Genomic DNA, 26,689 nt, shown 5'->3' with positions numbered 1-26,689 from the left:
CTTAGGCAGGGGAGGCAGCTAAAAATAAGAGAGTTCGGGAAAACCAAATCCTCCCCAAAGAGACCTTTTTTCCCATCTTGGTCTCTATCTGGCAATTTTCAGAGGCTTCCTGGCATGCAATGTCAAAAAGTCTCAGTCTCCAACCTATTTTCCCTGCATCACAGCTGTGTTACCTGCTTCATGGCCTTCTGGGTTATTTGTCATTTCTAGATCTGCTATAGGCTTCCTGCTCCAGCCTGACCATCCCTACTTAAAAATGTCAACCCAGCAGGAGAACACTTCCTCTCAAGAAAGGAATGCTGCCACTTGAACACAAACATCTGCTGGCTGTGCTGCCTGCTCCTCCTTCTCTTGGCCCACCACTTTAGCAAGCCCACAACACACATAAGATGGCAGCAAACAAAACAGCCATAATCACTACCAGAAAAGCCAAGGTCAGTCCTGCTTCTTTGATGTCAAAGGTGCAGGTGTTTTCTGTTTCTTTTTACCCTGTTAAGCAGTAAGAAGTGCTTTGGTAGGATTTTGCTTATAAGAAAGAAATAATCAGAGTTTGAGGCATGGAGCTTGTCTGTGCTGGTAATTTATTGCAAGAGAAGTGAGCATGTGGATCCCAGGTACTATTTTCCAAGTGCATAATAAGCATGCCTTGGGATGGGGTCACCTCTTCCACTTTAAGAACAGGTTATATGGCACCCTCCATTTAATTTGCACTGAAGGTGTTGGTATAGAAAACTAGCAGGGGATAGCTGGTGTGCTGTCGGTTCCCATGTCAGCTTATTTAGTGGTAACTTCCTTGTGTCAGATATTTATGACTTAAAGGAAGAACGCTGCCAGTCCAGAAATCTCCTCCCAGCCTGAAGAGGAAATACAACACAGCTTGAATCTATCATTTGCCACTTGCCACCATGACGTCAGCTCAGGGCTGAACTTTCTACCTGTGGCTGGGACCTTAAATGAGCTGACGCCAGAGGAGAAAAGCACTTTCTCTAAGGTTTAGCAGCAAGTAGCAGCAGCAACAGAAGCAGCAATGAGACGCCGTGTATTCCTCGCTGTGTTGCTCAGCCTGGTGTTGGGCCTTTTGAAAGGTAAGAAACACTATCTTCTGTTTTGGGATTTATGAGAGCAACTATTGTGTGGCAGTGAATGAATTGCTTAGTACTTTCAGCAGCTGCTGAGAAGTCAGTGGTGATACACAATTCAGCATGTCTAGATTTTGATTAATTAATGATGAAAGATGTCACTGCAAGCCAACAGTTTTCCTTGTTCACAGAACAATTCAAAATCACTGGTGCCTGTGATTAACCTAATTTAGCCTATTCCAAGAGCAGTTTGCAGGACTTCCACACTAAACCCAGGTAATTCAAGCTCTGTTACACTCATAACAAAAGGTGCAACTGTTCCACCCCAGTGCCCTTCCGGCCAGAGGCTCCTTGTCTGGAAAGCAGTGCCACCTGAACTGGCTTGCAGAGCTTTCGTTCCCTCCTGTTGAAATAAATTAATGGAAACATCACCACTAGCTTGCAAAAGGCTCGTACCGTGGTCTGTTCAAACTAAAGGGCAGGTATCATTCCTTAAGCCACTTACTACTTTTTCCAGCATTGTGACAAACTTGGTTGTTGTGGGTCAGAGCCTCCGCCCAAACTTGCCTTTCCCTGATACTCAGATATGAGGGGGTGAAGGCATCAGCAGGAGTAGAATTAAAGCAACTATATGAAGAGTTTTGTGGCAACTTGAAGCTGTGAGAGGTCAGGAATTCCCAGGTAATACAAAGATAAAATTACAGAGATATGAGCCAAATTAAGACCTGTTAAGCTTGCAATTGGCAACAGATGGTTGTGGGGCTCTGTTGACTACTGTGAGTGAACATATGTATTTCCAGCAACATCTACAATATGCTACAGACCAATTTTCAGCTACAAATCATGAGCATAGAAGTCTTCAGGACTGTTGGTTGGTTTTCTGTTTGGAGGCTTGTAGGTAAAAACAAGATGTGAAAAATCTTAACCCAAGAGTTACTGAAAGCAATGTATTTCACTTTCTTCAACAGACTTTGCATCAGAATGGGTCAGCCCAGAAACTTTTTTCTTTCTAAGCAAACATTGTTAAAAGCCTTGCAGGATGTGTCCATTTGAATAGTACTGGCAACAGCCCTGCCCTGCTCAGCAGCCAGATGTCTCTGCTGTTCCATAACCTTGGTCCTAACATCCATTTCTTTATTGCCGCAGTAAATGCTTAAGTCCATTAACATATCCTGTTTCATTACATAGAAGGTTAGGTCCAGGCACACAGAGCCATAAATTAGCCATCTTTGCTCAGGTTACCTTTGACAAGTTCATCAGAAAGGTTCAATTGTAGCTCATGTGCTCTGCTGTCACCACGGATGCTGTTCTTCCTGAGTCCAAAGGGTACTCCTGGGCAACTGTTAGCCAGAGCCTTTTGAGGCTAACAGTCATTGTAAAAAAATGGCTAGTTGTGTAAGGGATTGTTGCCCCAACATCCATGGCTTGTGGCTAACATAGATTCATATTATATCATGGTTATAGGAAAAAGTACATTTCTTTACATTGACTGGGAACACATAATGCTGTATATAGAACTCAGTGACCAGTGGAGGCAGAAGCATTGGCAGAGAACTGGTACAATTGCTCATGTTTTCCCTTCACGTAGAGGAGACAAATGGATTACTTGTCTTTTTCACATGCCTTTTCTACATAAGCTTTATTGACTAGGAGAAAAAGGTTTAAAAGATTTTCCTCACTTTGGATTTTCAAAGCACTACAAAGCTCCAGAAAAGTGGGGCCTATTTTTCAAATGTCTACTGAGATTTGCAATATTTTTTAATATATCAGCTTGAAGAGTGTGATAGTGACACAGATTTTAGCCACAAATGCATTAGTCCCCCAGCTGCATGCTATTAATGTTTTAGATTAAATTATGATTGCAGCAGCATAACTCAGAGTAAATAAATTTATTCCTAAAATATATTAACTAATTCATATTAAAGTTAGATCATATGATCCAAACTGGCCATTTGTAAGTATCACACATTTATCACTAAGGCTGGTTTATTATTTGTTTTCCTTACTTCTAAGAAGAACACCCCAAACCAAACCAACCAACTAACCGACCAACCAAAAAAAAACCATCAAAACCCCAAACCCCCAACACATTTATATCAAGAGTTGAGAATTATACAGTTTAAATAAATTAAAAACAGACAAACAAACTTTAAAATTAATATCTGAAATACTTTGGAAGAGTAAACACAATGACGGAATGCTGAAACCAAAGTGTGAGGAAATTTTTTTACCTATTGTCTGGTATCAGCCAAGTTTCTCTTTATTTAGAAAGAATTATAAAAGTAAGGAAAAGACAAAAAATAATGAATACTGTCATAACTGCATGGAATTGTGATTCAGGAAAAAGGGTCTTGATACCACTGATGATAATCTAGCAGAACAAGCATTCGTTGAACAGAAATTGTCTGCTTTCAGTGTCCACATAAATTTGCACAAGAGCAGGTGCTAGCAAAGGCAGTCATCCTTCCACTGCTCTGAAAGAGTCTACAGAGAGTTTTCAATGGTGCTCCAGTAGTGCTCAGCCCAGGGGTCACTTCCCAGTGAATGGGATGCCCCAGACCTTGCTCTGACAGTCTGCACTGCAGGGAGAAATGTGTGTGCCTACAACTCATGTAGAGGAGAAAGGCAGGGAGAGTTTAAACCTGCGATTGGTAATAAGGATTCCAATGGCACGGTAAGAGAAAATGACTGTGAGAGAAAAAGTAACACAATGATGCATGAGGCCAGGGGAAAGCCCAAAGGCAAGGTAAGGCTACCCAGAATTCTAGCTGTTCAGCCCCAGACAGGACCCCTTGCAGGTATCTGCCTCCTAAGCTGTCCTGCATGCACAGAGTTCCCCAGTGCTGCAAACTCTCTTCTTTTCCCTTCATCAGAAACCACTGCTGCCTCAGAAGGAGAATCAACAACTGTACCAACAACCTCAAAAACTCCAGGTAAGGAGAAAAACCATCAGACAGAAACTTCTGGGTACAGATTGGAGTAACCAAGTCCAACAGATCTCTGCAGTCCCCATAGAGATGTGTTCCCTTGCCTAACTTTCCCTGAGATCCTCTCCCAGGGAAGACAAAGGTGCCCAAATTAAGGTTGTAAATACCCTCCACGCTTCCCTATTTTCCTCCTGCTCTTTGCTGCAAGGAGAAAGTGCTGGGGAAGATATGAGATGCTTTCCTGCTTGATGCCTTTGCCTCCTGCACCAGGCCTGGCTGCAAGAGGATCCCTGCAAAGACATGCCCAGGGCAGCCCCTGCCAAGGCTCTGAAGGCAGTTGTGCCTGAGGTTGGTGTGGCCTCACCAGTGCTGAGTGCAGGGGAAGAATCTCTTCCCCGCTCCTCCTGGCCGCACTATTTCTGGTACAGGCCAGGATGCCATTGGCCTTCTTGGCTACCTGGGCACATGGTGCTGGCTCATGTTCAGCTTCCTGTCAGTCAGACCCCCCAGCTCCCTTCCTGCCTGGCAGCTCTCCAGCCACTCTGACCCCAGCCTGTAGCGCTGCAGGGGGTTGTTGTGGCGAAAGTGCAGGACCTGGTTGAACCCCATACTACTGGATTTGGTCCATCGATCCAGCCTATCCAGGTGCCTCTGGAGAGCCTTCCTGCCTTCCAGCAGATTGACTCTCACCCCCCTGCAACTTGGTATCATCTGTTAATTGGATAATGGTAGGCTCAGTGCCCTCATCCACACATCAGATGACACAGGCATCACATGCAGGGATGCCCAAGGCAGGGCAAGGCTGCTCAGGGATTTGGCTGCTCAGCCTCTCATGGCTCCCCCAACACCTACGGGTTCACAGCTTGTCCTGCATGCACAGAATTCCCCAAAGCTTTTCCAACAGACAATGCTAAGCAGTGCTGACATGCTTCTTCTTTTCTCTTCATCAGGAAGCGGGGGTGAAACTGCACCAACAACTGCCCCATCAGTGAATACAACCCCAAATAATACAGGTAAGGAGCAATCTCTTCAGGCAGCCTCCTCTGGGCACAGACTGGAGGAACTGAATTGCAGGGAGCTCTGCAGTGCCCCCAGAGAGGGATGAGTGCCTGTGCCCAGGTTTCCCTGAGATCCTCTCCCAAAGGAGTCAGTTTCCTAGATCAAGGCTGTGAATACCTTCGACTCTCCCCCATTTCCCTGCTGCTCTTTGTCTCAAGGAGCAAGTGTTGGGGAAGATTTGAGAAGGCTACTCTTTTCCTGCTTGCTGCTTTTACCTCCTGCACCAGGCCTAGCTGCAAGAGGATCCCTGCAAAGAAAGACATGCCCAGGGCAGCCCCTGCCAGCACCCTGAAGGCAGTTGTGCCTGAGGTTGGTTGGAGCACAGGCAGGGAGGGAGCTGGGCTGCACAGCAGCACAGGGCTGAGCCCAGGGACCGGGTTTGGGGACCAGGGAGCAGTCCCTCCCTGTCATCCTCCATCCTGGCCAAGCTGCCTGTCCCAGTGTGGAGCTGGGAAACCCCATCCAGGTGGGTCAAAGCTCCTGCTGGGGTCACACAGAGGAGGGGCAGCCTCCCCAGTCCCTCAGCTCTTCCTGCATGGGGGGCTTAGAGGAGTGTAACCTTCCTGTCAGCTTCCCATTTTCCCATCACGATTGCCCAGCATCATCAAAAACCTTGTGCCTCCAACTTTCAGAGGAATCTTCTTGAGGAATATTTTTCGTGAGAAGACCTCTTTTGGAAGCAGAGGGTGTGCAGGCTGTATGAGCTTGATGGACCTGCTCGAGCTGCTCTGACAGATGCTCCTGGATATGTGGTGCTTCCTTGGGAAGCTGGATGGAGCTTTCCTGCCAGGGGGAACACGTGTGTGGTTGTGGTCGAGACAGCTGTGGCCACGGAGCACAGCTAAGCTGTGGGCAATGCTGTGCCCGTGTGGGGCACGTGTTCAGACCCTGAGCTTTGGGGGACAAGGGGTCACAGACACATCAGATGAAACAGGCATCACATGCAGGGATACCCAAGGCAGGGCAAGGCTGCTCAGGGCTTTGGCTGCTCAGCCCCTCATGGCTCCCCCACCACCTACGTGCTCACAGCTTGTCCTGCGCGGACAGAGTTGCCCCAAGCTTTTCCAACAGACAGTGCTAAGCAGTGTTGCCATGTTTCTTCTTTTCTCTTCATCAGGAAGCGGGGATGAAACTGCACCAACAACTGCCCCATCAGTGAATACAACCCCAAATAATACGGGTAAGGAGCAATCTCTTCAGGCAGCCTCCTCTGGGCACAGATTGGAGGAACTGAATTGCAGGGAGCTCTGCAGTGCCCCCAGAGAGGGATGAGTGCCTGTGCCCAGGTTTCCCTGAGATCCTCTCCCAGGGGAGTCAAAGTTGCCCAGATCAAGGCTGTGAATATGCAGGCTGCCGATTTCCTGCTTACTGCCCTTGGCCCCTGCACCAGGCCTGGCTGCAAGAGGATCCCTGCAAAGACATGCCCAGGGCAGCCCCTGCCAGGGCCCTTCAGGGAGTTGTTCCCCTATGGGGAGTAGAGGGTGTGCAGCCTGTTTGAGGCTGATGGCCCAGCTTGAGCTGCTCTGACAGATGCTCCTGGATGTGTGGTGCTTCTTTGGGAGGCTGGAGGGAGCTTTCCTGCCAGGTGGAACACGTGTGTGGTTGTGGCCGAGACAGCTGTGGCCATGGAGCACAGCTAAGCTGTGGGCAATGCAGTGCCCGTGTGGGGCACGTGTTCAAGCCCTGAGCTTTGGGGGACAAGGGGTCACAGACACATCAGATGAAACAGGCATCACATGCAGGGATGCCCAAGGCAGGGCAAGGCTGCTCAGGGCTTTGGCTGCTCAGCCCCTCATGGCTCCCCCTCCACCTACGGCCTCACAGATTGTCCTGCACCACAGAGTTCCCCAAAGCTTTTCCAACAGACAATGCTAAGCAGTGCTGACATGCTTCTTCTTTTCTCTTCATCAGGAAGCGATAATGAAACTGAACCAACGACTGCCCCATCAGTGAATACAACCCCAAATAATACGGGTAAGGAGCAATCTCTTCAGGCAGCCCCTTCTGGGCACAGACTGGAGGAACTGAATTGCAGGGAGCTCTGCAATGCCCCCAGAGAGGGATGAGTGCCTGTGCCCAGGTTTCCCTGAGATCCTTTCCCAAAGGAGTCAGTTTCCTAGATCAAGGCTGTGAATACCTTCGACTCTCCCCCATTTCCCTGCTGCTCTTTGTCTCAAGGAGCAAGTGTTGGGGTAGATTTGAGAAGGCTACTCTTTTCCTGCTTGCTGCTTTTGCCTCCTGCACCAGGCCTGGCTGCAAGAGGATCCCTGCAAAGAAAGACATGCCCAGGGCAGCCCCTGCCAGCACCCTGAAGGCAGTTGTGCCTGAGGTTGGTTGGAGCACGGGCAGGGAGGGAGCTGGGCCGCACAGCAGCACAGGGCTGAGCCCAGGGACCGGGTTTGGGGACCAGGGAGCAGTCCCTCCCTGTCATCCTCCATCCTGGCCAAGCTGCCTGTCCCAGTGTGGAGCTGGGAAGCCCCATCCAGGTGGGTCAAAGCTCCTGCTGGGGTCACACAGAGGAGGGGCAGCCTCCCCAGTCCCTCAGCTCTTCCTGCATGGGGGGCTTGGAGGATTGCATCCCTCCTGTCAACTTCCTATTTTCCCATCACGATTGCCCAGCATTGTCAATGACCCCGTACTTCCAACTTTTAGAGGAAGGATCTTGGGGAGATTTCCCCTTTTTGGTAGTGGAGGGTGTGCAGGCTGTACGAGGCTGATGGCCCAGCTCCAACTGTTCTGACAGGTGCTCCTGGCTCTATGGTGCTTCCGTGGGCAGGTGGAGGGAGCTTTCCTGCCAGGGGGAGAACATGTGTGGCTGCCCCCGAGACAGCTGTGGCCAGGGAGCACAGCTAAGCTGGGGGCAATGCAGTGCCCGTGTGGGGCACGTGTTCAAGCCCTGAGCTTTGGGGGACAACGGGTCACCGACACATCAGACGACACAGGCATCACATGCAGGGATGCCCAAGGCAGGGCAAGGCTGCTCAGGGCTTTGGCTGCTCAGCCCCTCATGGCTCCCCCACCACCTATGGGCTCACAGATTGTCCTGTGCGGACAGAGTTCCCCAAAGCTTTTCCAACAGACAGTGCTAAGCAGTGTTGCCATGTTTCTTCTTTTCTCTTCATCAGGAAGCGGGGATGAAACTGCACCAACAACTGCCCCATCAGTGAATACAACCCCAAATAATGCGGGTAAGGAGCAATCTCTTTCAGGCAAACCTGCCTCTGGGCCCAGAAGGACTGGACGAGTGAATTGCAGGGAGCTCTCGGTGCCCCCAGAGAGGAATAGTGCCTGTTCCAGGTTTCCCTGAGCTCCTCTCCCAGGGGAGTCAAAGGTGCCCAGATCAAGGCTGTGAATATGCGGACTGCTGTTTTCCTGCTTGCTGCTTTTGCCTCCTGCACCAGGCCTGGCTGCAAGAGGGTCTCTGCAAAGACATGCCCAGGGCAGCCCCTGCCAGGGCCCTTCAGGGAGTTGTTCCCCTATGGGGAGTGGAGGGTGTGCAGGCCGTACGAGACTGATGGCCCAGCTCAAGCTGCTCTGACAGATGCTCCTGGATGTGTGGTGCTTCCTTGGGAAGCTGGAGGGAGCTTTCCTGCCAGGGAGAACACGTGTGTGGTTGTGGCCAAGACAGCTGTGGCCAGGGAGCACAGCTAAGCTGTGGGCAATGCATTGCCCGTGTGGGGCACGTGTTCAAGCCCTGAGCTTTGGGGAACAAGGGGTCACAGACACATCAGACGACACAGGCATCACATGCAGGGATGCCCAAGGCAGGGCAAGGCTGCTCAAGCTTTGGCTGCTCAGCCCCTCATGGCTCCCCCACCACCTACGTGCCCCACAGCTTGTCCGGCCCACAGAGTTCCCCAAAGCTTTTCCAACAACAATGCTAAGCCATTGGACATGTTTCGGTTCCTGCTTTTCGTCTCTTTCATCAGGAATCGTAATGAAACGGAACCAACGACTGCCCCATCAGTGAATCAACCCGAAGATAATCCGGGTAGGGCATCTCTTCAGCAGGCAGCCCATTCGGGCACAGACTGAGGAACTGAATTGCAGGAGCTCATGCAGTCCCCCAGAGAGGGATGAGTGCCTGTGCCCAGGTTTCCCTGAGATCCTCTCCCAGGGGAGTCAAAGTTGCCCAGATCAAGGCTGTGAATATGCAGGCTGCCGATTTCCTGCTTACTGCCCTTGGCCCCTGCACCAGGCCTGGCTGCAAGAGGATCCCTGCAAAGACATGCCCAGGGCAGCCCCTGCCAGGGCCCTTCAGGGAGTTGTTCCCCTATGGGGAGTAGAGGGTGTGCAGCCTGTTTGAGGCTGATGGCCCAGCTTGAGCTGCTCTGACAGATGCTCCTGGATGTGTGGTGCTTCTTTGGGAAGCTGGAGGGAGCTTTCCTGCCAGGTGGAACACGTGTGTGGTTGTGGCCGAGACAGCTGTGGCCATGGAGCACAGCTAAGCTGTGGGCAATGCAGTGCCCGTGTGGGGCACGTGTTCAAGCCCTGAGCTTTGGGGGACAAGGGGTCACAGACACATCAGATGAAACAGGCATCACATGCAGGGATGCCCAAGGCAGGGCAAGGCTGCTCAGGGCTTTGGCTGCTCAGCCCCTCATGGCTCCCCCTCCACCTACGGCCTCACAGATTGTCCTGCACCACAGAGTTCCCCAAAGCTTTTCCAACAGACAATGCTAAGCAGTGCTGACATGCTTCTTCTTTTCTCTTCATCAGGAAGCGATAATGAAACTGAACCAACGACTGCCCCATCAGTGAATACAACCCCAAATAATACGGGTAAGGAGCAATCTCTTCAGGCAGCCCCTTCTGGGCACAGACTGGAGGAACTGAATTGCAGGGAGCTCTGCAATGCCCCCAGAGAGGGATGAGTGCCTGTGCCCAGGTTTCCCTGAGATCCTTTCCCAAAGGAGTCAGTTTCCTAGATCAAGGCTGTGAATACCTTCGACTCTCCCCCATTTCCCTGCTGCTCTTTGTCTCAAGGAGCAAGTGTTGGGGTAGATTTGAGAAGGCTACTCTTTTCCTGCTTGCTGCTTTTGCCTCCTGCACCAGGCCTGGCTGCAAGAGGATCCCTGCAAAGAAAGACATGCCCAGGGCAGCCCCTGCCAGTGCCCTGAAGGCAGTTGTGCCTGAGGTTGGTTGGAGCACAGGCAGGGAGGGAGCTGGGCTGCACAGCAGCACAGGGCTGAGCCCAGGGACCGGGTTTGGGGACCAGGGAGCAGTCCCTCCCTGTCATCCTCCATCCTGGCCAAGCTGCCTGTCCCAGTGTGGAGCTGGGAAGCCCCATCCAGGTGGGTCAAAGCTCCTGCTGGGGTCACACAGAGGAGGGGCAGCCTCCCCAGTCCCTCAGCTCTTCCTGCATGGGGGGCTTGGAGGATTGCATCCCTCCTGTCAACTTCCTATTTTCCCATCACGATTGCCCAGCATTGTCAATGACCCCGTACTTCCAACTTTTAGAGGAAGGATCTTGGGGAGATTTCCCCTTTTTGGTAGTGGAGGGTGTGCAGGCTGTACGAGGCTGATGGCCCAGCTCCAACTGTTCTGACAGGTGCTCCTGGCTCTATGGTGCTTCCGTGGGCAGGTGGAGGGAGCTTTCCTGCCAGGGGGAGAACATGTGTGGCTGCCCCCGAGACAGCTGTGGCCAGGGAGCACAGCTAAGCTGGGGGCAATGCAGTGCCCGTGTGGGGCACGTGTTCAAGCCCTGAGCTTTGGGGGACAACGGGTCACCGACACATCAGACGACACAGGCATCACATGCAGGGATGCCCAAGGCAGGGCAAGGCTGCTCAGGGCTTTGGCTGCTCAGCCCCTCATGGCTCCCCCACCACCTATGGGCTCACAGATTGTCCTGTGCGGACAGAGTTCCCCAAAGCTTTTCCAACAGACAGTGCTAAGCAGTGCTGCCATGTTTCTTCTTTTCTCTTCATCAGGAAGCGGGGATGAAACTGCACCAACAACTGCCCCATCAGTGAATACAACCCCAAATAATACGGGTAAGGAGCAATCTCTTCAGGCAGCCTCCTCTGGGCACAGACTGGAAGAAGTGAATTGCAGGGAGCTCTGCAGTGCCCCCAGAGAGGGATGAGTGCCTGTGCCCAGGTTTCCCTGAGATCCTCTCCCAGGGGAGTCAAAGTTGCCCAGATCAAGGCTGTGAATATGCAGGCTGCCGATTTCCTGCTTACTGCCCTTGGCCCCTGTACCAGGCCTGGCTGCAAGAGGATCTCTGCAAAGAAATGCCCAGGGCTGCTCCTACCAGGGCCCGTCAGGGAGTTGTTCCCCTATGGGGAGTGGAGGGTGTGCAGCCTGTACGAGGCAGATGGCCCAGCTCAAGCTGCTCTGACAGATGCTCCTGGATGTGTGGTGCTTCTTTGGGAAGCTGGAGGGAGCTTTCCTGCCAGGGAGAACACGTGTGTGGTTGTGGCCGAGACAGCTGTGGCCAGGGAGCACAGCTAAGCTGGGGGCAATGCAGTGCCCGTGTGGGGCACGTGTTCAAGCCCTGAGCTTTGGGGGACAAGGGGTCACAGACACATCAGACGACACAGGCATCACATGCAGGGATGCCCAAGGCAGGGCAAGGCTGCTCAAGCTTTGGCTGCTCAGCCCCTCATGGCTCCCCCACCACCTACGTGCTCACAGCTTGTCCTGTGCGGACAGAGTTCCCCAAAGCTTTTCCAACAGACAATGCTAAGCAGTGCTGCCATGTTTCTTCTTTTCTCTTCATCAGGAATCGATAATGAAACTGAACCAACGACTGCCCCATCAGTGAATACAACCCCAAATAATACGGGTAAGGAGCAATCTCTTCAGGCAGCCTCCTCTGGGCACAGACTGGAGGAACTGAATTGCAGGGAGCTCTGCAGTGCCCCCAGAGAGGGATGAGTGCCTGTGCCCAGGTTTCCCTGAGATCCTCTCCCAGGGGAGTCAAAGTTGCCCAGATCAAGGCTGTGAATATGCAGGCTGCCGATTTCCTGCTTACTGCCCTTGGCCCCTGCACCAGGCCTGGCTGCAAGAGGATCCCTGCAAAGACATGCCCAGGGCAGCCCCTGCCAGGGCCCTTCAGGGAGTTGTTCCCCTATGGGGAGTAGAGGGTGTGCAGCCTGTTTGAGGCTGATGGCCCAGCTTGAGCTGCTCTGACAGATGCTCCTGGATGTGTGGTGCTTCTTTGGGAAGCTGGAGGGAGCTTTCCTGCCAGGTGGAACACGTGTGTGGTTGTGGCCGAGACAGCTGTGGCCATGGAGCACAGCTAAGCTGTGGGCAATGCAGTGCCCGTGTGGGGCACGTGTTCAAGCCCTGAGCTTTGGGGGACAAGGGGTCACAGACACATCAGATGAAACAGGCATCACATGCAGGGATGCCCAAGGCAGGGCAAGGCTGCTCAAGCTTTGGCTGCTCAGCCCCTCATGGCTCCCCCTCCACCTACGTGCCCACAGCTTGTCCTGCACCACAGAGTTCCCCAAAGCTTTTCCAACAGACAGTGCTAAGCAGTGCTGCCATGTTTCTTCTTTTCTCTTCATCAGGAAGCGATAATGAAACTGAACCAACGACTGCCCCATCAGTGAATACAACCCCAAATAATACGGGTAAGGAGCAATCTCTTCAGGCAGCCCCTTCTGGGCACAGACTGGAGGAACTGAATTGCAGGGAGCTCTGCAGTGCCCCCAGAGAGGGATGAGTGCCTGTGCCCAGGTTTCCCTGAGATCCTCTCCCAGGGGAGTCAAAGTTGCCCAGATCAAGGCTGTGAATATGCAGGCTGCCGATTTCCTGCTTGCTGCTTTTGCCTCCTGCACCAGGCCTGGCTGCAAGAGGATCCCTGCAAAGAAAGACATGCCCAGGGCAGCCCATGCTGGTGCCCTCAAGGGAGTTGTGCCTGAGATTGCTTGAAGCACGGGGGTGGGGGGGAGGGAGCTGGGCACACAGCAGTACAGGGCTGAACCGAGGGACCAGGTTTAGGGACCAAGGATTTTGCTCAGAGGTTGTCCTGCACGCACAGTTTTCCAAGGCTTTTCCAACAGACGATGCTAAGCAGTGCTGCCATGTTTCTTCTTTTCTCTTCATCAGGAAGCGGTAATGAAACTGTAACAACTCCTTCAGAACCAGTGATTACAACCCCAAAATCTCCAGGTAAGGAGCAATTACTTCAGGCAACCCCTTGTGGGATTATATTGGAGTACCCAAGTACTTGGGAGCTCTGCAGTGCCCCCAGAGAGGGATGAGTGCCTGTGCCCTGGTTTCCCTGAGATCCTCTCCCAGGGGAGTCAAAGGTGTCCAGATCAAGGCTGTGAATATGCAGGCTGCTGTTTTCCTGCTTACTGCCCTTGCCGCCTGCACCAGACCTGGGTAGAAGAGGATCCCTGCAAAGACATGTCCAGGGAAGCCCCTGCCAGGGCCCTGCAGGTAGCTGTGCCTTAGATTGATTGGAGCTCAGGCAGGGAGGGAGTTGGGGCACACAGCAGCACAGGGCTGAGCCCAGGAGCCTTGTCTGGGGAACTGTACATCTTTCCTTCCCAGGTGTTCTCCATACTCCACTATCCCCCATCCCGCTAGGGCATTCCAGAGTAGATAATATGTCCCCATTTAATACTGTGTCTCCCCACCACTGTTCCCTGCTGGCTCTTGCTGCAAGTGGATTGTGTTTAGATGATTTCACAAGTGTTGTTTCTTTCTACTTGGGATCTCTTCCATCAGGAGAAAATATTGTCTTCAGTAGGGTCTCTGGAAACAATATCTGAAGATGAACCTTATAGGCGTTGTAGCTTCATTCAATGTTTTTCTTTTTGCTTTTTGGAGGTTGAATAAGAATTACTATTTTTTTCCCCTTTGCACAGAAAATGTCTTATCCACGAGAACATACCTATAGAGTTAAGTGAAAGATACCAAGCAGGGTAAAAAGCAGAATCTGTTGTCTTGGAAGAGAACTGTAATAGCATCCTAAGTATAATTTATATTGAAATATGACTTTTAATTATTTCTTAACCATTTAAATTAGTGATAGATATAAAATATATACTCTAAAATCTTTACAGAAGGTACAATTACTCAGAGAAAATATACTATGATAATTAACTTTGGAGTCCTCATTTTAATAATCTGTCTGCAGTTATGGACCATGCCATGACTCTGTGTCATAATAAGGCAAGTATGCACCAGTGAAGTATTAAAGACTCACAGGCTATTGTAGTCTGCCTTTTTCTAACAGTCACTGACTTTGACAAGCCTTGATATACTTTCTTTGTTTGATTTGGTTTTAGTTGTATTAAGTAGAGTTGTGAATGCTCAATATGACAGATAATGAAATTCAACCATACCCCGAGTCCTCACTGTGATATCCTGCTGGATTGTATAGGGAAAACAGTTACTATATGGACATTAAGCAAGCAACATACAGCTGTGTGCTCTGTAATTGCATCTGTACTCTCTAAAACATACCTGGTAGATTCCTTTAGTAGAAGTACACATGAACTATTCAATATATGAAGTATTTTATATGTGAACTGGCTATTGCAATTTCATAGAAATACTAACATCAATGTCTTTCAATTTTGTATCAGAGAACTTCTGCAGTTCAGACCCTTGTGGAAGAAATTTTGCTAAATGTGTTTCTTTAAAAAGCAATTATACCTGCCAGTGTGACTATGGATTCTACTATAGCAAGGAGGATAAGAATTGTTACAAAGGTGAGTTTGCAGAAGGGCATCTGTGTTTTTAGTTGCCTGTTCAGGTGAATTTTTCTTTCCATATCCCTTGTTTTCATGTTATAACTGAAAACATAATCAATCTGGGAAAGTGACTGCTCAGCAATTCCTTGCTTTGCAGATAGCCACTGCTACAATGACCTAGATTGTTACCTCACAAAAGAGTGAGAGCCAAAGAGGTTAAGGTTCTAGGAAAAGGTGAGTTCTCTGTCAGGGGTGCTGGAGATTGAAATGAGTGAAAAGCAGGAAAAAATGCAAGTGTAAACCTGACATCAATATCAGTTGTGAGGATTTAAAAAGGTCCAAACTCATGAAGACCTCTGAACAACCAGATTGACTTCCTCAACACTCATCACAGTCCTGTTGAAGTGCTTCTCTGAGATGCTGCTGAAGGCCAAGTGTGTGAGCAAATAGGGCTTCTTATTTTAAGTGCCAGCAAGCAAGATTCTCCAATTTACTTGTGAGGCCTAAGCAGCAGGTTGATACTGAATCACTTTCTCTGATATGGTGAACCATGTTACCTGCTTAGTAGCTGCAGTTTTGGAGTCCTTAATATACATATTTTCTCATTAAATGTTGTAACACCTCACAGAGAGTCTTTTAGTTTTAGGCCATTCTGACAGTTTAATGTTATTCAGTTTCATAATCAGGACAATTTGGTTGTCCTGATCCCAGGAAGCCCAGGATCCTGCCTTCTTCCCAGGTAGCCAGAGTAAATCCCCCATTGTGACTAAATTGATTGAGCAAACATTTGTTCCCTACTGATCCCTCCAGTATATGAAAAATAGCAATGGTTGTCTTCCGCATTGTATTTCCCCATTACTGAGGGCTGGAGAACTCTAAGGTGAAACCTGACTTTCTTGAATGCTTTCTAACTTGTATTCTCTCTTCTCATTTCAGGGGATGTATACCCAGGGGTCATTAGTGTGAATCAATACTCCAATGATAGTGTTAAAACTGTGAATTCCACAGAATATGAAGAGGTGTTCAACAGTGTATCAGAATTTGTGAGTGACAATGTTGTTTTTTTTTCTCTATATTTCATGTTGTACTGGGTGTTATACAGACAGAGAGGACACACATTGCCTTTAATGTGGAGCCCAGAAGAGTTTCACTTGAGAAAACTACTTCTTTCTAAGAACTCTTCATACTACTTTAGACCTATTTGTAAAAGACTTGAATTTTGCCCTCAGGGAAGTACCTGATTAAAGTAATGTCTGCATTTTTAATACCACTTTGATTCTGGGGAGTTCTCACATAAATTGCTCTGCATCTTTCACCAGTCCCTCTCCAGAAACAATGGGGCTGAGTGAAGTTGTCCAGCCTACTGAGTTTCTGAACTCCACTGTTCACTGGAGACTCAACAATACTCAGTGGGTATAAGTAAAAATGAACAATTTTTTTTTTTTGAGAAAATTATCATTTTCACACAGCACAAACTTTTCAGAATGGCTGTTCAGCTGTTTCTAAATACCTGAATAACAAGCCTCTTCCATAAGCCTACCAGTACTAGCATTTTAATGCTGTTAATTAAATGGATACTACACATTTTGAGTATTCTATGATTGTACATAAAATCTGGTAAATGATTTCCTGGAAAAATAAGATGAGCAGTTTAATTTATACTGCCATGTTGAAACAAGTGGATTATGTCTCTTTCTGGTAGTAAGGAAGAAGAGATATGCACCTCTACTAGACATCTGATCAAAAAATATTCACCAGATATTAATCAGAAATCATCAAAACTGATTATCAATTTCTGCCTGTTATTATATTGCTTCCTGTGAATGTTTTATCAGAAAGTGACCAAAAATTGTTCCTCCAGAATGTTTAAAAATATTTTCCTCAATTTTTTTGTCCAGCATTTGTTCATGGCATGGCAACAGAAGAGAATGATATGTAGGACTAGAATAGGCATAATGTAGTAACAGAATGCAAAAGTGAAAATAGAATAGAAAATTATTTTAATTTTATTGAAAAGGATAGTTTAGCTTTCATTTCAGTTGAATTAGACATCCTATCCTTTTCTCATGGTGTCTCTTGCTTGTGTGGCAGTTGAAGGCAGCTGCCACCACTAGTTGTTCCTTGATTCACATGGGATGAGGGAGAGCAGTGACTTTTCTACTGACTCCATTCCACTCCCAGTGCTTTCATCAGTGCTGTGCTTCTCCCCACAAGATCAACCCCTTATGATCCCATTTCACTGCATCTCAGGGACACGTGCCATCTGGAAGGATGCCTACTTCTCCCTCTTCTCTCTCGTAGATTGGTACTGCTTAGGAGACACCCTCCTAAGTAATGAGTTTGCAATAGGGTGTTTGTAGCTATCCAGCCAGTCCAGTCCAGTCCAGCTATCCTAATGCACTGCCTGACATTCAATCTCCATCCCTCCACTGCTCTCCCATACTCCCTGTCCTCCCATATTCTACAGCACCACCCCACTACTCCTCTTCTGCAACACTTACCAGTGTATGTAACTGACCAGCTTGCTTTATTTGTGCCTATAGTAGCATGTTCTGGATTAAAACTTTACAGCTGAAGCCTCAGTGGTTCATGTGATTTTGGTCTATGTTTCTGCTTGCCTTTAACCACAATTCATTTCTTTTTTTATAGTTTGAAAAGGCCTTCAAAAATTTATCGACCTATGTACAGACAGTCATCGTGGAAATTCAGTAAGTTTGCCAGTTTGTTTTTGGCACAGTACGTGTTTCCCACACACCCCATTTTAATCTGTTTCCCATGGAATACTCAGTTCAATAAAAGATATGGGATGAGTTCAGTTCAGAACACTTTCCCTTAAAGGAGGACATTCTTTTCATATTTTTAAGGTTTCTGGAATGCTGGCCCCATTTTTCCCCCAAAATGTCTGTGAAATGGGCTGGCTGACAGGTCCACTGTGGATGTCCCACTTTTAGCACCATGTAGGATATAGCACTATGCTATAACTAGCAGTCCCCTGTAATATCTGACATATCTGAAATTGTAACAGTTAACTCTGAGGTTCCTATGAATACTTGGAGATCCAGTTCGAACTCCCAATTAATTTAAAAAACACCCTTATTACAGAAGGCATACAAAATGCATCTCACTGTGCACTTGTTGCATCAGGTCTCTCCTGATGGCAGGTTGAATTGAATGAGCTGTGGTGACTGTAGCTGTGGAAATAAGGTCCTTTGCTGGTCTAGGTGGACACTGAGATATCTCTCTCTTCCCATCTCCATCTGTTAGAGCTCTGTTACTGTCCCCAGAGCTCTGCCAGCTTCTTTGTGAGTGGTTCCTAAGCCACATCAAGCAAGGCCTGGCATGGTAGCACACACAGCAGTGTAAGCCCTTTCAATGAACCCCATGGACTAAGCAGTTAAGCAGAGTGTTGTTCCAGCAGTTGCGAGGGCAGTAACTTCCAACAGAGCAGTTGTGACAAACACACAGGGTACAGTAACATCTCAAGGCACTACAGCAATCTGCCACTTAAAGATATTTGTGTGCATATCTCAGCAGCATGAAGTTTAACTGAAGAACAGGGTAGTCACTGCTGTTCTCCACCTCACCCCAGGGAGGTTGATGTCCAGCTGAATCCAGCCCAGCTAGTGTGCAGTTGGCATAGATACCTCTACATTGCAAACAGACCCTTCCGAATTCACTATGGTCATACCCTGAATTATCCTCACCATGCTTCAGGATGGGTTCTCCACATCATGCCTGGATGACACCACAGGCTGATGCAAGCTTGTGAAAGTTAGGGTTTAACAGATGAGGTCCTCCACACTGCAGCTAACTTGAGGTTAGCTCAGTTAAAAATGTCAGCTGTGTGTCAACAGCACACGAAGGAGCAATGCTGTTAGCATTAAATCCAACAGCTACCTATTTATATTTGGATCTACTAGAAAGATGGCTGTTAATGCATTCCTAAGCTAGACAAACTCATTTGCAGGTGTCTTGGCAATTACCTATGCTATGGGAAGAAATAAGCTAGGGGAGAGAGGGAGATTTGGCAGAAAATTTCTCTTGTCTTTGCTATCCGTATGGATTATATGAGACTTTTAAATGGAACTATCTGTACTTTTCAGACCTTCAGAAAAATCCAGAGCTGCTCCTCAAACGATTGTAACAGTGATGAACCTGTTTAAGGAGAACTCAAGTGTGACCAATGAATCAGTTTCTCTTGCAGTACAACAAGCAATAAAAGAAAATTCATCCTATGTCTCTTCTTACAAAGGTATGTAACTCCTTACTGTGGAAGTAAATAATCAGCAGAAACAGAGGTTCCTATCTCGAGACCTGATTGGAGGATTTCTGTGTGCATAAAAGCCCATCAAAGCATAAGCCTTGTTTTTAAGGAGCCTCTTTTTAAGGAGCTTAATGTTCTATCTTGTATAATTATGAAGATTCAACCATGCAGTGCTAGGCTTTTTTGTCTTATTAAGGCTTTCTACTTCCTATGTAAAGAAGAGAAGGAAAATACTTACTCCTAAGTAAGCAATGGCATGGTGATTTTAACCTGCTGAGTGTTAAGTGGTGGGAAAAATCAGGATAAAATATATACAGACATATATTGTCCTTCTGAGAGTAAGTCAGTATTTTTCTGGAAAAATAGGATGAAACTCTCTTTAGACTTCTATAATTAGCTATGGTAACTGAAATGAGGCCTCACTGATTAGCTACAGAGCTAAGTGATTCATTCATCTAAACTAGCAAATTCTTGCTTTACTAAATTACTTGGAGAATGATTTCCTAAATAAACTATGGATTTTTTTCTCTGTCTCTCCTTTTATTTATTTTTTTTTTTTTTTAATATGATCCTATTTTGAAACCAGCTTTCTCACAAGGTATAGCTAATAATTAGAATTGTCTATTTCATGGCTTATAGCCTGAGCTTGGTCTCTGGAGGTGACCATATCCACCTCAGCCACGACATTTCTTGTGTGCTGTTCCTAAATGTGAGAGGGAAATAGAAAAAAAACCTGAGAGCTTGCAAAGTACCAGCACATCCCTCTAATGTGTGCCATGCACTGAGGTTTTTAAACCATTCCCACCACTGGGTCATACATCTAAAGAGCAATGTACTGGGCAAAAAGGATACTAACACTGCTCATGAAATGAGCTGCTTGCCCATAAATATTTATATCTATGTAGAGCTGTATGGAATCTGGGCCTCACAGTTCAGCTGTGGAAAAAACTAAGGGAATAGGGATGGTTTTTTTCTGTAGGGTTTTTTTCAAGGTGAGTCAGAAATCCAGTGTTCAGAATATGAACTTATGGGTAGAAATTCCCTTTTCATAGACTGGAAGCCAGGAAGGTTTGGAGGCAGTTGCAGGAGGCTGAGAAAAAGGAAGTCAGAATGTATGATGGAAACAGGACCTTAACTGGTAAAGAGCAAGGGAAAAGAAATGGCTGGTCCAAAAACCTGCAGTATTGATGTCCCAGGAAAAGAACTCACAAATTTTTTTCTTTAGAATTACTAAATAATTGGTTTATGATTTACTGAGCAAGTGCACTGCTTTCTATGAACTATTATTAGTACTCAGGTTTGCTCCCTGTTTCTCTTTTAAAGAGGCAAGGAAATGTGATGTGTTTGAATGTGATACTCAAACCACAGTCTGTGTAGAAGACGAGTTTCCAGAATGCCAATGCAAAAGTGGTTTAGAAAAGACAGAATGGGATGATCGTTCTTGTTCAGGTAAGAACCTTGCTACTTTATCTATCCCTGAAAGTCTGACCTGCTTATTCCCTGTCTCAGTCCCTTGTTGAAAAAGGATGCTGTGCAATTGTGCTGACCTCTAAAAATCATGGAATGTGTGTCTTATTAAGAAAGCCATAGAAACACATTCTCACATTTCACTTTGAACACATCCATAATTCTATTCCAGTAGAATAAACTACTAAAGCTTGACAAAATCATCACTGAAAGCAGTGAGTGGGCAATTCTTTAAATGCATTGTTAGACTCTTGGTAAGAACTGAAACCTAAATAGGTGAAGGATGGAACAAATTGAATCCTATATTCACAGCCTTCTCTGCTAGTACATATTTTTGGAATAAATTCTGCATGCTACTTGAAGGCAGCTATGGGAATGTTGACAGAACTAGAACCCTCAGGATGCACTACAATGACCTGTTCATTGTTCATAGTTCTAGGTTTGCATGACCTGGATTTAGACAGGTTTTTGTGGGAAGAATGATTTCTGTGACTTTTAGGAACTGTTAGTTGTTGGGTTTACTTTCTTTACAGTTTTGAATGTTTTAATGGGTACTCTGTTTATATTTTTAGCTGTCCTCCAAAGCCCTGAGATGTACCTTATTTTCTTCTTATGGAAACTAAAATTTTTACACTACAGAAACTAAAAAAGCTCTAAGATATGAGATTTTAAGAAAAACAATAAATATTTCAAACACCTATGATAAAGTTATGAAAGCTGGCTGCAATAAAGCCCAGTGAGATGTGATCCAGTGTAGGCCTTTGTGGCCCCTAACCTGTCTTAACCTGTCTAAATCTGATCCAGTTTTAGATCAGTTGCAATACAAATTATCTGCTGTCAGATCAAACTGCAGGTCATTGCTTGCCTATGTTAGATGCAGTCTAGATAGATTTCCTTTTTGATAAAGCTGAATGGTTTTAAACAAAGCCAGTTTACTTCTAATTTTGTACTTTTGTATTTCAGTTTCTGTTCTACATAGGTATAGTCCTAAAAAAGCCATTCTGGTGCTTTGAAGAATGAGAGAGTTGTATATGTTCTCAGTGCAATAAAAAAGGGGGGAGAGGGGCTACCTTTAACATTGATTTGGGGAGGGGCTATCTTCAATTAACTCATATTTTTTCCCCCTGAAAATACAGCTTGCAGTAAAAGCTGTTCTGCGCAAGCACACAAGTACTGCACAATAAAAGAAGGGATCCCAAAATGCACATGTATGACTAACTTTGAAGAGAAAGATGGAAAAGATGGAGAATGCGTACCGTGAGTATTCAGCCTTTTGTGGCATTCCCATGTTCTAGGCAAAGATAGGGGAGAGGGACATCTGACACGGGGTCAGACGCAGTCTAGAGGAACAGGCTGCAGCTGTGTGAATCAGAGAGGTGCCTAAGGTGGTTCACCGGTGGACAAATTCCCATTGTGTCCCAAGTTATGGCATTTTTACTGCTTGGCATTAGTCTTTCGTGGTCACTCATAATACCTGAGAGGAAAGCCAAGGAGGCCCAGGGTCACCCATGAGTCAGCGAAGAGGATAAACTACTTCACTACATAAACACAAACTCAGAGTAAATGGACCGTGGGAACTGGTATGCTGAAGTGTTTAGTAAGCAACAGGCATTAGAGCAAGAGGCATCAAATCCCTGGAATGTTTCCATTGATTTCAGTGGGGACTGTTTCCTGATAACTTTCAGACCTATGTTATTTCATCTTGGTTTTCTCTCTGAGGGTATTTCTGTCAGCTCAGGATCAGAGCAGAACGGTGGTGTTTTGCTGGTGAAGCTGAGTAAGTGACTGGTTGTGCTCTGCTCTGGTGAATAAGCAGGGGGACCTTACTCCCCATGTCCATTAATTCAGCTCTTTTTGTAGTTATTGTTGCTGCACACTGAACACTTCTTACCATAAAGTTGATATATTTCAAATACAAGAAACTAGTATGGGAGGAAGATATAGAGTGCCCAGTCCTTACAGACCTTATGTTGAGGCTTTTGATAAAGACAGTGGCTCAGAGGTGCAGAGCTTAGTTCTTTAGAAAAATTAGGTCTTTTTAACGTTTTTCAGACTAAGAACTTGAAACTTTGAGTGCCCAGATCACCAGTCATTCTGAAAATCTCAGATTGTTTTACTCTAATGAGAGTAAAGAATTCAATATTAAGAGGAAACCTGTAACGAACACACCTTGCGGTGAAATTACAGATAAAAGGGGGAAATATACTATTGTTTTGTGATCATAGAATTATAGAATGATTTGGTTAGAAAGGACTTTAAAAATCATCTGCTTAATGACATTATCTTTTCTTTCTTTCTTCTTTTCCTGTGTTCTCTCCTGTAGTTGTCAAGTGGGCTATTCCGGGGAGAACTGCACTGACAGTAAGTATAAGAATTTCCAATTTTTAATTACAGTGTGGAAAAATACCTGGTAATGTTTAATCTGTCTGAAATTTAAAACATTACAAGTAGCAGCCTTTAGGCATGCCTTTGTTCTGCACTTACAGCAGGGAAACGTTAGGGAAAAAAAGGAGTGAAATTTATCTTATGCCTTATATGCTTAGGGCATGGAAAGAGCCTGTTTGATACCTAACTACACATTTTAGCAGCAATACTAGCTTAAGAACCCCTGCACCCTCTTAGTTGTTCCTGTCCCTCAGCTATAACTATGTGTAAAACCATTCAGTGCATGGTATCAGGAACTTGAGCTGTGATCAAAATAGCATTCAGAAGAGATGATCTGTAATGCAGATCCTTAATTTACATCTTCCTGTGCCCACAGACATTTGTAAGCACAAGGAGCCTGGGAATAAATGACATCTTCCATATTTTCCTTCCTTCCTTCCTTCCTTCCTTCCTGCCTGCCTTCCTTCCTTCCTTCCTTCCTTCCAGACAGGTACAGAACTTGTTTTTCAATGTTCACCATGAGTTTTCAATTGATCAATTGATGGGTTTTGTTTGCTGGGTTTTTTTTCTGCAGACACTGAACTCATCCTTATAATAGTGGGTACAATTCTTGGAGCCATTATCCTGAGTTTAGTGATAGCAGTCTCTGTAATTTCAGCAAGGTAAGAGTATTTCTTATAATTGAAGCTGCATTGCTGCATGTTCATAGAGAACTAAGCAGAAATTTAGAAAGGAGCAGGGCTGTGGATGAGGTTGCAGGCCTAGTTGGGCAGACATGTTCATTTAAGCCATACAGTCATCAGAATTTGCTCTTACCTATGTGCTCTTCCAAGAAGCATTTATTGTCTTGCTGTGAATTCAACTATGAAAGCTTCAGTCGAGTCTTCAAAACACACACCTGATCCATGAGTCATAATCCTGCCCTAGCCAGTATTGATATGGCATCTGGATAAGACTGAAGAAGGATGCTGATATCAGAAGACTGTGTGGCCCAAATTCAGACCCTCTGCAGCTTTCCCTGCTCACACTTCAGCTCAAGGCCTGGCATGGCCTTTTCAGCTCAATACAGGTGTAATTTTCAGCCAAGCATCTCCTTAAAGCTTGCTATTCCTGGTGTACTGGCAAATGTCTGATTGCAGTTGCACCTCTTCACTTCTCTCCACACAATAAATAGTCAAGCAGCTCCTCTGCCTTTGCTCCCAGCACTGCCCAAGCAAAGATGCCTACGAGACCACCCGCATCAGACATTGCTCGCCAGCAGGTGCACAAGCTGGTGTCAAGTGTATGTGTCCAGCTTTGGCTGCAGGCATGAGGGCACCTTTTCTTAACTGAGTCTAATGAATGCCTCATTTCTTCCTCTGGATAGTCAGTTAGAGCTAGTGGCGGTTGAAAGAAACTCCTTTACTCTAGGAACTAGCTGAAAGAGGCCAAAGTCCCCCTCTGTCTCTCCTGGCAGCTTTGCCTCACCTGTGAGAAAAGACGCCAAACTTTGTACTCTTATACAATAATAACAATTATAACAATGATAACAAGGGTTATGCAGTAGGCATGCTACAAAAATCAGTTGCGAGTTTCAGAACAGGACTGAGAAGTCAAAATAAGGTGGGAGTGGACAACTCAATAAGTTTGACTGACTTAATAAGTAAGGCACACTAAATGGTCTTTTAAAACCTCCTTTGTTCTTTCATTTCCTCTGAAGAGCCAAACACAAACAAAATCCAGAGAAGAAGAGGCTGATAAAGTCAGGATATTCCGACACAGATATCTCTGATGATAGACCGACCATAACGTTCCCCAGAGTCCAGACCACTTCTGGCCATGCAAACCCAGGATATCAGCCAAACAACCCATATGAGATACCTTCCACAAATAAAGGTCATTTTTTGGAGAGGGATTATGATGATTTGGTAAGTGTTTCACATAGACCTGTGGGAATTGCATGGTGAAGGGTCTAGAGAGTAAGTCCTAGAGACGAGCATAGTATTGTGGGCTACAGACACTGCTGGAACCTAAACTTCACTTTGTCCATCCTCCCTTGATCTAGAAGGCCACAGTGGTATAAAGGCATCCAAACAACTGTAGCGGCAGCTGAAAAACTTTGCCTTAATACAGAGATCAGCACTCAACTCATTAAGATCTCTCCAAAGTCCCGGTAGTCATCCTTGAGTCACAAGTGAAAAGCAATGGCCAAAGCAACAGCTTGGCTGCCCAGGGGTCTGCTGTGTCATAGAACATTTGACTGCACTGTCCAAACATTCCTCACCACAAGTGTGCCTGCAAGCATCACAGGCTGTTACCACCTGTGCTTCTTTTAAACCAGTTGTGGAGTCAACAGGTGCTGCAGAGGCACTTCCCAGCTGCAGCATCACGCAAGATTTACAGACAGTTTAAGCTGGGACAGCTGCCCAGAGGGTCGGTGTCCTCCCACCTGCTCTGCTGCTGCTTTGTTCACAGCAAGAACCTCTGCAGCTGCTGCAGCACTGCAAAGGGGCAAAGTGTGAAGTGCCATGAAGAAGCTTTTGCATTGCTATAGCCCAGAGGAGCCTGGTCAGTAGAGGTGTGTCATTAGCTGGAAGGCGTGTTCTAAAAAAAATGCCTGTTTTATCCCTGAATTTTGCAAGGGAGCTGTAGAGGAAGCTGGGCCTGGAGAAGTGTATGCTATGATATGATTAATTTGCTGGGTTCAACATGCATCAAGTAAATAAGAAGCACATTGTATGTTCAAATCTTGTTGAAATGACATTTTTGCTCCACCTCTGTGGTGCAAGAAAATGTCCCTGTTAAGTGAAGAAATCTGTTTAATTGTAATACATTTACATGTTTTGCAGAATTGAGGTCTAAACCGTGACAGGAGCAACCCGGATATCTGATGTTTAAAAAAAGCAACAGCTTTTAAAAAGCTGCCAATTAAGAGAAGAAAAACATCTAAGTAGTTAGTTGATTGGTCAGATTTGCATGGATTTGGGCATTTCTAACTTTCCAAAGGTGTCTACTTCTCACTGATTCAAGTCTGCCTGTTTGGTTTTCCTTGAGGGTTGGTGAAGGGGCTCTCACATGCAGTGTGCTACATGTTGAACTCTTCTGAGAAAGGAACTTTCTGACCCAGAGCTACTTCTCATTTCTCTTCTCCTCTTGTCTAAATTCTCTGTAGTACGAACCATCACAGGAGCGTGGGGGCTTTAGGATGCAGAGCAGATACTAAGTGACAAGAGCAGTAGAAGGACGTACGACCACTGCAACACTGGGTCAGACCAAAGAGTTTTGCAGCCTCTCACCAATGCAGTTACTTCAGCAGAGGAGACAACAAAGTCCTTGACTCCAGATTCTCTCAAGATTTTCTAAAAGAAGACCCCCGCTTGAAAGAGGTCATGGACAACTCTGAAATAAGGGGAAAATGTAGTAGGGGATAGGGAAAAGAAGAAGATATCTTTTAAAAAATCTAATGAGCTCCAATAAACATTAGACTTCTTTGAGAAGGCCAGTACACTGGCAAGAGAGCGAGTGTATACAAGGTATCAGGATTTTAATCCTGCTGGTTTTCAATTTTTCTGGAAGATGGTCCAAGCAGTATGTGTGATGCTGAAAAATGTCAGCATCCAGAGCTTTACCTTTATTTGTGCTCACTCAATTTCAACTAAGGCTTTGGGCAGATCAAAACTGTTTTTCATGAGATCCTACCCTGTTTCACTTTACTATATCAGATACAGTCTTTTTTACCCTCCTCAACCCCCAATATTTCCTATCTGAAAGCATTTTGTTCAGATCTCTGCTGACATGTGTTGTGTAAGACAATGGCACTTGTCTGATGTTTTCCACAGCCTTCCTTCCCAATAAAATGGCAAGAAACAA

At 46.3% G+C, this 26,689-nt stretch overlaps 1 protein-coding gene across 1 annotated transcript; it reads left to right on the top strand.

Annotated features, from left to right (window-relative positions):
- Window positions 1-1,027: 1,027 nt before the first annotated feature.
- MUC13 (mucin 13, cell surface associated) lies at window positions 1,028-26,689 on the top strand. Its single transcript, XM_039382187.1, has 19 exons — window positions 1,028-1,085; window positions 3,953-4,012; window positions 4,957-5,019; window positions 6,977-7,039; window positions 8,191-8,253; window positions 10,999-11,061; window positions 11,793-11,855; window positions 12,586-12,648; window positions 13,127-13,189; window positions 14,617-14,742; window positions 15,661-15,767; window positions 17,374-17,432; window positions 18,828-18,976; window positions 20,312-20,437; window positions 21,592-21,712; window positions 22,779-22,816; window positions 23,415-23,502; window positions 24,540-24,747; window positions 25,992-26,689. The coding sequence occupies exons 1-19, from the start codon at window positions 1,028-1,030 to the stop codon at window positions 26,040-26,042; spliced, it is 1,632 nt and encodes a 543-aa protein (XP_039238121.1). The 3' UTR covers window positions 26,043-26,689.

The sequence above is a fragment of the Pipra filicauda genome, unplaced genomic scaffold, assembly GCF_003945595.2.
Source record: "Pipra filicauda isolate LSUMZ 115617 unplaced genomic scaffold, ASM394559v2 scaffold10_size6260569_pilon, whole genome shotgun sequence".
Classification (NCBI taxonomy): domain Eukaryota; kingdom Metazoa; phylum Chordata; class Aves; order Passeriformes; family Pipridae; genus Pipra; species Pipra filicauda.
The sequence above is the reverse complement of the archived record's forward strand: the minus strand, read 5'-3'. Positions and strand labels throughout refer to the sequence as shown.

Coding starts and splice junctions, on each gene's coding strand:
- MUC13 (XM_039382187.1), top strand. CDS start 1,028: ATGAGACGCCGTGTATTCCTCGCTGTGTTGCTCAGCCTGGTGTTGGGC. Junction 20,438..21,591: donor GGATGATCGTTCTTGTTCAG/GTAAGAACCTTG, acceptor CTGAAAATACAG/CTTGCAGTAAAAGCTGTTCT. Junction 21,713..22,778: donor AAAGATGGAGAATGCGTACC/GTGAGTATTCAG, acceptor TCTCTCCTGTAG/TTGTCAAGTGGGCTATTCCG.